Source organism: Oncorhynchus masou, chromosome 1 (genome assembly GCF_036934945.1).
Source record: "Oncorhynchus masou masou isolate Uvic2021 chromosome 1, UVic_Omas_1.1, whole genome shotgun sequence".
Lineage (NCBI taxonomy): Eukaryota > Metazoa > Chordata > Actinopteri > Salmoniformes > Salmonidae > Oncorhynchus > Oncorhynchus masou.
The window spans coordinates 68,939,987-68,949,451 of record NC_088212.1 but is presented as its reverse complement, the minus strand read 5'-3'; the positions used below and the strand labels follow the sequence as shown (position 1 = coordinate 68,949,451).

Sequence of the window (9,465 nt, the reverse complement as noted above, 5' to 3'; positions counted from 1 at the left end):
ACAGTAGGTGGCGGTGTGTGCACCCAAAAGTTGGATGCGATCCGCCAACCAAATCCTAAAGCAAAAGAAGAACAATATTGAAGGTATCATACTTCCGTACTACTTCCGGTTACAATGACAGCGCGCGAGCTACGTAGTTAGCAAAATACAAGTTCTAGCTAACAGGCAGCTGAATATGAATGTATATTTTATTGAACAACATAATCCCGTTAAGTGTAACGCTAATGGACTAACTAAGTAATGTTTTTATAGGGTCATTTGAGCTATTCGGTAAGCTTATTTGGGCGGGTTTTAGACTAGTAGCTACTAGCTTGCTAACAATGTCCTCGTCATCGTGGGCAGCTCCATCAGAACGCCAGGGGCAAGTGGGGGATCTCAAAACCAAGAGCAAAGAAGAACTTGGTGAATTACTGTCACGCCAAGATAAATTATTATCTAACAAGTAAGTAACTTCATATCATTCATCTGACAGAAGTGAACTCATGGTTAGTCTCTACAACAACATTACATTCTTCTAGAAACTTCCAGCAGTTGCCAAGACAGTGGTGCCAGTTTTGGCGCTTGTGTGTATATACCATCCACCTGTAGGCAAGCTAGCTGACGTTACTTGAACTAGGGAAATGCCTTTTACCCTGAACCTGACATTCCTTTGTTTTACTATCACTGCCAACTACATTTTCTTAAAGTTGAGCTGAAAGCAGTAGTTAATGATTGGCTATCTCTTGTTGACAGACTGATTTGATATGTTATCAACAGGAGGTTTATACAGACCCTTCCAGACAAAGGGAAGAAGATCTCAGACTTTGCAGAGAGAATATGCCTTGCTCTTGCCCACAATGAAGAAGAGGAGAGGAAGCAAGATATGCTATCATCTGTCAGGACAGAGCTGCAGTCTAAATACCAGCAGGCTTTGACACAAAGACCACGTGGTAGCCAGAATAAACCAGGAACTTCCCAACATAGGAGACAAGCTGGGGACACAGCTCCTGGAAATGTCCAAGAATTGGACATCTCACCTCTGTCACCTAATGTTCAGGAGAGCAAAACAGTTGACACGCTGAAAGAAGACAGTGTGTCCAAAATATCTGCTGCTGGAACCATGAATATGGCCCAGGCTGGTGATGATGCAGAGGTCTCTCCAGACTCTGACAGGACAAAAGAGAGCGACCTAGCGGAAGCCTTGCAGAGGGTCACTCTGTCTGACCACTCAACTGGCTCGAGTGGATCCCTTAAAGACACATTCAACAGACCTGCTACTGGCAACCCCTTCCTTGGAAGGCAGCCACAGAAGAAACCACACTACATAGAAGTCCTGGAGAGGACTGAGAAGGACCCGGTTACGAGGAGACAGAAGTACAAGCCTAATCAGTAAGTCCACATTGTATGAAAGTATGAGAATACTGTATAGTTCAGTGATGCTGCCTTTAGTTATAGAGATGCACTAATATTCTCACCTACTAACGCTTATATTAACTCTTCCTGTAATGCTTGCAGGTTTGCCCACAACACTGATGGCTCCCCGTCAGGGTCTCTGTCACCCAACCAATCCCCTGGAGGCTTATTACCATCACCGGTGCTCTCTGTTGAGGCCAGGAGGGAGCGAGACAGGAAGCACATTGATGACATCACTGCGGCCAGGCTCCCACTGCTCCACTATGGCCCTGCCCAGCTGCTGACACTGGAGCAGTCAGCTGACCTGCTACGCGAACAGACCAGGAAACACCAGGTGAGTGGCCCCTGGGTCTGTCTGACACATCACACCACAGAGCAACATTTAAGGTATGTCCAACAACACCAAAATGCTCACTCCTCAAGGTAACAGTTACCCCACAGATTACATGAGGGAATGAAATGTGTTATAAGTGTTGAGTCTACCTACCTATTCCATTATCACCACAAAAACACTGCTCATCTGATTATGAACACTCCCTATGCTACTTCCATTCATGGTATAGCATAGCAGCCGGATGCTTACTGCTAAGCACTTGCTCATTTTCCAGGTTAATTATCCTTTCAATGTAAGCATCTTTCCTGAATTGTGTGTTTCCCTCAGGAGTTGCAGGCCAAGCTGGCAGCCCAAAAGCTGTCTGAGGGGCTGAGGTTCAGCACAGGGAGCTATGTTGTGGAAGGGGGCTCGCTGGGCGCCTACAGGGAGGTTCATGACGACGGAGCCCAGCTCTCCTCAGAGGAAGACTAATCCAGGGGGCCGCAGCAAGGAAACTCTGGTGACCCCTGACCTCTGAGACAACAGTCTCTGTGCCCTGCATCAGGACCTATGGAAGGAAGGGAATTGGCAATTCAAAGATTAGAGCCCTGCTTGAGGAGATGGAAAGGGTCATGGGCATCGGGTGGTTTTGAAGGCACAGTGGGTGTCCCTGTCTTGTCTATCCTGGGAGGTAAATTGTGTGGGTCTTGGTTCACCATCAATGATTCACTGAGTTGTCACCCAGTCAGCATCCTGTCCAGTTTATAAGAGCTGCCACAGAACCTTAGGCCTCCTGTTGGGTGAGGATGTTTTAGTCTCTTGCAGGGAGCATTAGGTATGCTATCTCACCATGTTGTCAGAGAGTAAAAGATCAGTTGTGTGATGAGGCTGCTTACAGTATTGTCTGGTATTGTTGACTCACTTGGTGGTTGCATTTCCAAAAGACTGCAAAGTAATGACTGTCTGCATGTGAGAAACAAAGAAATTATTTTTTGGGTGATCTTTTTCTACAGTGTTTCTTATTGAAAATAAAACTCTGTTCTTACCATATTTTGGTTGATCTTATTCTAGAAATGGGAACAAATCATCATAGCCCTAAGTTCTGCGAGCTCTGAAAATAAAGGTGGAAGCGGTTAATTGCGATGGAGCAGTGTGCTGACATTTTCCAGCAGAATGTTTTCTTAACCCCGCCACGGTTTGATGAGAGCTATGACTCAACCATCATTTAAACCCTGTGATGTTATCAGTGGAGAAATCTGTGACACGCTTTAGAAGATTAATATACGGTCTAGTGAAATATTGCAGCTTGATGGAATCGGGCCCAATGGCTGGAATACATCTGGCTTGCATTTGGCTCATGTTACTTTCCGGAGTGGCAGGGTATGATGGGATGGCAGCAGACTGACATGCCATTTTTCAGCTTTTTTTTTATTTTTTACTAATGCTGATAAGGAGTGCCAACAACATTAAAAACTCTTCCCAAACATCTATTCCCATCACCTCCAGTCCAATCCTCCCTAATTGTTATACAGACCCGTTTTAACTTTAGTACGATTCAGGAATTTTAATGAGGAGAAGTAGAGAAGGGATTGAGGCGAGCACAGTGGGGAAATGAGGGAGAATTCATGTCGGTCTGTCTGAGCTCCATGGTTGATGCTCCTTGATAACCCCTGGTAATTGCTGTTGAGCCATTGGTGGGAGCTGCTATAGAAAAAAATACCATCTGGCTGCTGTGTGTTTAGACACAGGTCTGATGGACTCCAGAAAGCTCTGCTCGAACGTCCAATAATAAATATGTCAGCGAGCTCAGGAGAGGATCTTCCTCGTACTGGTATTAATTAGGCCTACCTTGCTTACATAAATGTGGAGACTGTTACCAATTACGGGGTTGCATTTTTCCTACAGCTTTGCTACATGGTTTCCGGCCTGTGCTATCACTCACAAGTACATTGATATGTCTGAGCTGGAACCAAGCATGCGTTCTATGTCCAGAGCCTTTAAGTTGTTTGTTTGGGAGGTTGTTTATAGTTGTGGTGAATCCCACACCCCTTACCTCAGATTAATAAACTGCTCAGCTAGCCTGCAAGTGATTTGCTCCAACTGTGTGTCCGAAATCACACATCTCTGGGGAGCTGGAATAATTTGCACTTGGGAAGGCAAAATGGCATATGATTTTAAAACTGCCTGTTCAAAGAGCAGCCAGCTTGGCCGTACAGTGAACAGTGATGTATAGACTGGCATTAAGCTCAATTTGGATTCTCAGCTAAATGATTGCATTATCCTACATTTGCCATGTTACAAAGTCTGAGGTCATACAATGTTTTCCATTCTCTCCCCTCTTATGTTTTTTTTTTTCCTAGAGCACAAAAGGATTTGAATAATGCAGCAGTCAGCAGCTATGTGATGGTAGTTTATCTCCCCCATTCCAATCACAACCAGCTCTGCCTCCTCTTACTGGGACCAGATTGAGTTATGTGTTCCAGGTTTTTTCTTTTCATTCATTGGTGTTTTGATATGTGGATTGTTGCTCAATTGTACATTTCAGTCTAATTTTCTATTTATGATGTAGAGCTTTTTCAATCAATGGTATTCACCGGAAATCTGTTTTCATAATAAATCCTGATGCGCGGAAGACATATGTCAAAGCAGATCAGAAAATGGCAGTGTTTTGATAACGGAGAAAAAATTATTCAGGGAGTGGGTGCTATTCAACTGGTATCCTGCTGAGTTCTCTCATGGTTGTACATGTAAGTGCGGATATTCAGTATTATTTTACCCTATTCCGCTGCTGTTCATTAGTCTAGTCTGCTCTGTCCAATGAGACCAGGTAACTCATAACTTTAACAAGACAACAGTTAGTTTCTCAAGCCTCTGTCTCAGATTTTTTTTTCTGTGAGAAAGTTGTGAGACAGACGGCAGTAAGGAAAAGGGTTGTTTATGTCATGCCTGATGTCTTCCAGAAGAGACATCGCACGTGGCCTCAACTGTTCTGAAAGTGTTTGCAGCTGCCCCATCATCAACACCATATGCAGATAAGATCACTGAATTCCCTGGCTGGTGTTACTCCTATTAAAACACTGCATTAGAGATGCACTACAGCTGTCTGGAACTGGGTCTCATCATGCATGAAGTAAACATCCCCTTCAAAATGCTGCTATCTGGTATTTTTAGATGAACTCCATCCTTTACTTTTCCATGAGTTGAAGTTGATTTTAATGTTGTTTTTTATGAAGACAATGAAAGGCTTGGTAGTATACATTTTCTTTGTCATATTGTGATTTAGTGCCTGCAGAAAGTGTTCATACTCTTTTACTTATTCCACATTTTGTTGTTACAGCCTGAAATGAAACGGAATTAAATAGATTTTCGCTCACCCATCTCCACACAATATTCCTTAATGACCTTTGCACACCTGGATTGTACAATGTTCAATATTCCAGTGTATATTTGGTCTTGTATTTTAGGTTATTGTCCTGCTGAAAGGTGAATTTGTCTCCCATTGTTTGTTGGAAAGCAGACTGAACCAGGTTTTCCCTTAGGATTTTGCTTGTGCATAGCTCTATTATTTTATAGTTTTATTCTGTACAGGTTTCCTTCTTTTCACTCTGTCTTTTAGGTTAGTATTGTGGAGTAACTACAATGTTGTTGATCCATCCTCAGTTTCCTCCTATCTCTGTAACTGTTTTAAAGTCACGATTAGCCTCATGGTGACATCCCTGAGCAGTTACCTCCTCTCCTGCAACTGAGTTAGGAAAGACGCCTGTATCTTTAGTGACTGGGTGTGTTAATACACCATCCAAAGTGTAATAACACCATGCTCAAAGGGATATTCAATTCAATGTTTTTACCCATCTACCAATAGGTGCCCTTCTTTGCGAGGCATTGAAAACCTCCCTGGTCTTTGGTTGAATCTGTGTCTGAAATTCACTGCTCGACTGAGGGACTGTATGTGTGGGGTACAGAGATGAGGTAGTCATTCAAAAATCATGTTAAACACTTATATTGCACATTGAGTGATTCCATGCAACTTTTATGTGTCTTGTTAAGCACATGTTTACTCCTGAATTTATTTAGGTTTGGCATAACCAAGGGGTTGAATACTTATGGACTCAAGACATTTCAGCTTTTCATTTTTAATTAATTTGTAAACATTTCCAAAAACACAATTCCATTTTGACATTGAGGTAGTGTGTTTAGGCCAGTGACACATCTCAATTTAATCCATTTTAAATGTAGGCTGTAACACAACAAATGTGAAAAAAGTCAAGTGGTGTGAATATTTGCTGAAGGCACTGTATGTTAGTAGATACATTAGAGAAGGCCCTTGCACAGGCAGGGATAAATAGAAAAGCTGGTATGTGTTATGCAAAAATAACACTTAACCATATAAATATTATTTAGATAGAAGCTGATTATGACTTTTAAAAATTATGGCCATGAGTAGTATTTGATATCTTTAATATAGTGCTTTGCCAGAATAGCATTCTGAGTGACATATGTCAAGATATAGGCTACTGTACTGTATGTCCAGGTTACACATTGCATGCAGAACTGTATCCTACCGAGGTTCCATGTGGAATACAGTATGCCAGGCTCTGCACCCCTGTGGCCTATAAGAATAAGCCACGTTAGTTTCCCTAACAAAAATATTTATCTTACAGTAGCTGTATCCCTGACCACATATGGGGGGAAAAAACATTACATGGCTGTAATAAATTACTATGAAGTTTTCAAGCTTCCTCCAGCAGATGGGACTACAGACGTGTTACCGACAGTATGTAGCTTCCACAGTCTTAACACAAGATGGCAGTAGCACCACTTTGTGCCCTTCCTTACCGTACCTGGAACCTGTTGTCTCGCACCTTTTTACACTGGACAGACCACCAACAAATTGTAAACTTTGGATAAACATAGGAAGGTTTTTATTGGCCAGTTGACGATAATGATACGCACACAGAAAATAACTAGGTTCTGTTTTCATGCAACTGCTCTCATGAGGATACAGTCAGTGTTGTTTGTAGGAGTTGGAATGCAAGCACACCAGCAAGGCCTCGGCTATGATGACACCTCATCATAACTTAAAGTAAGCAATGAATGTTACCATTTCTGAATGGATCTGACTGAACAGCTGTCAGCTGTCATTTGCAGTCCTGAGCTGACATAATTGTGTTTAATTCCAGAACCTGCTGTTCTGAGGTGTGGTGGATGTCCCTCATGATTGGCCCAATGGGCCACAGCCCAGCATCTGCTTAGTCCAGATAACACCAACAATCAGCCCAGATCTACGTCTACAAATCTACCAAGAGGGGAAACAGTCTGAAATCCCTGTCTACATCTGTGGCTAAGCGGACTCCAACAACTGTTGCTTGGAGAACTTTGCATAACAATCATGAGGCTGCAGAAAGAAAAGCAGAGAAAAGAGGGTCTAGATGGGCTGAGGCCCATGGTGCGCGGAGAGGGCCAAGAAGCTGCCAGCGTCCCAGCCGCCCCATGTCTGGGCTGGCACGGCATTAAGCGGGCCGTTTAGAGGCCTGTCAAAAGCTCATCACGGCGAGGAAGCCGTCTCCGTGGGGATGCTGCGGGAGTGCCAGGGCACGGTAGGGGAGAGAAACCAGTCTTGCCCAGCAGCTTGGCCATAATGAGGAGGAAAATTCCCATTCTTGCATCCAGATTCATGTAACAATAACAATCCGCTTTTGTCCAACTTTTCTTCTTTTTTTTTTACTCAATACCCTTTTCCCCCTTTAACTTCTGCTCATCAGATATACCAAGTCCATTAATGATGATGGCTTATATTTTTTGTCTCTCGCCTATTTATATCTAGTGGAGTTATGTTACGTAGTATCCTCCCAACACATTACGCAAGTCCAGCCGCCTGGCTTATTAGAGGAGTTGTACTGTATCCTGGTGCATGAGACTGCTAACTCTGACGTTGTGTAACATCATTACTTATTTCATGTGGTGTCTTATAGTGGTACAAAGTGAGCATGTTTCCATTCAAAGTGACAGATAGAACATTGGTTGTCTCGGTATATTTGCTAGTAGCCTGGTAGATGGCATGAGAGAGGTTGTCATGAGGCTCTGATGACTGTGGATGATGTCAGTTATGGCAGTCAAGATGCAGAATACCAGTTTGAAGTAATAACTTCCTGGCTGGGGCATTTATATGTGACGTCAATCTAAAGTTGTCAGCAAAGAGGTGTGATGAGTACAATGTAATTCTGTTTTTCATTATTTTCATTATTTTTTAAGTGAAATCATGCCTCTTGATTTGTGAACGCACCAATTGACAAGCACCAGGAGTGTAAATTAGCAGCAAATCAGGGAATGGTGCCAGACATTACAAATTGAGAGCACTAACTTCATTTAAAGGGTCATGAAATACAACCTCTGAAATGTCAAATATAATTTTTGCCTACATTCTTTTTAATGTTGCAGGTGTGAAAGTTGGATGTGGGCAGGGAGTTGAAAGGGGTTTTAGATCAAATCTGAAGGACAGTTCTTCTCTCATAAGCTGCAGTCATGGAGTAGGCTACAGATGAGAGGGTGTTGCTGGGGAAGGTGGACGGGGGTTCTGTACTGTATGCATTTTGGTGAGAATGTCTTGTATTCTATGAAGTCTGCATTGTGTAATAAAGTTCTGATCTGGGCACTGTGTCTTACAACAGTAGTAAAACCTTGCTGTAAAAAAGAGGCAATCCTCCTTAGCCCAGCTCATAACAATTACAGGGCCTCTATAAGGAACTGCAGGCTTGTTTATATGCTGTAATGTTGTGTCCACGCTAAGCTCGCTCTGAGCCCTGGGGCCTGGTGGTTTTGATTGCAGCAGGGAGTGTGTTGGAGTGCCGAGTCTGCAGCATGGTTCTGGCTCCACGGGGAGGCTCCTGAAGGGTGTGATCCGTCAGAGGAGACAGGGTGGGAGTGGGAGTCTTTTCCCTGTTTTCTTGTTTATTTGTTTGTTAGTTTGATACAAACTGCATCTGTCAGGGAAAAGAGAGCGGGGCTTCCTGTTTTTTTTCACTCCAGTCCCGTCTCTCCGTCCCCAAAATAAAACATCTTTGTTTAATGAGGAGGAAGACACTGTCTAATTCCAAACGTTAATTATCTTAAGCTGCTCCAGGCTGTCAGCGTTAATATTATTCACAAATGATGCTTAGTCAGCACTTTTCTGATCAAGTTTCTGAACGACTGAGTGTTACATCTCTGTCTGATATCTCCTTTTGTAGTCTCTCACGGTCATCTTAATGGTCCTGTGTGCCTCATATGACTGCCACAAGTTGACTGCCACAAGTCTCCTACAAGTTGTTGGGGCTGAGGAAAGACATAATGTACCTGGGTGTAATGTCAGGAAGCCTCTCACTGGTTGTGACAGGAGAGAGCAGTACTGTAGTGTGTGGCCCTGCTCTCACTGTGCTGCACTGGGACTGCTTCATATCCATTTACAGCCTGGGCTGCTGCTATTGTCATTAGGATTGGGTTCTATTATTAGTAAAAATCTCATGAAATCCAATCCCTTTTTAATGGTGAGAGAGTCTGGATTGGCCACCTTAACCATGTTCAGGAACATGGGCCATGTGACTGTGCAGTGTGAGAGTGTGTTACAGGATAGTTTAGACTCCCGTATCCATGGCCCATTCAGAGGAATCAGTCTCCTGTTCCTGTATTAGATATTTTATTTTAAATTAACCTTACACACTCATCCTCCTCTAGTGTTACATACAAACATATACTGAAAAAAAATATAAACGCAACATGCAACA

The 9,465-nt window shown here is 43.0% G+C and overlaps 1 protein-coding gene across 1 annotated transcript; it reads left to right on the top strand.

Moving 5' to 3' along the window:
* Positions 1 to 96: 96 nt before the first annotated feature.
* Positions 97 to 2,753, top strand: LOC135549248 (DNA-directed RNA polymerase II subunit GRINL1A-like). Its single transcript, XM_064979278.1, has 4 exons — positions 97 to 442; positions 757 to 1,368; positions 1,495 to 1,726; positions 2,054 to 2,753. Exons 1-4 carry the CDS (start codon positions 321 to 323, stop codon positions 2,195 to 2,197), a joined length of 1,110 nt encoding a protein of 369 aa, XP_064835350.1. The 5' UTR covers positions 97 to 320; the 3' UTR covers positions 2,198 to 2,753.
* Positions 2,754 to 9,465: the final 6,712 nt, after the last annotated feature.

What these genes read in the sequence shown, in the direction of transcription:
- LOC135549248 (XM_064979278.1), top strand. Translation starts at nt 321, where the DNA reads ATGTCCTCGTCATCGTGGGCAGCTCCATCAGAACGCCAGGGGCAAGTG. An exon ending in GATAAATTATTATCTAACAA is followed by an intron (nt 443 to 756) that starts GTAAGTAACTTC and finishes TGTTATCAACAG; the next exon opens with GAGGTTTATACAGACCCTTC. An exon ending in CAGAAGTACAAGCCTAATCA is followed by an intron (nt 1,369 to 1,494) that starts GTAAGTCCACAT and finishes TAATGCTTGCAG; the next exon opens with GTTTGCCCACAACACTGATG.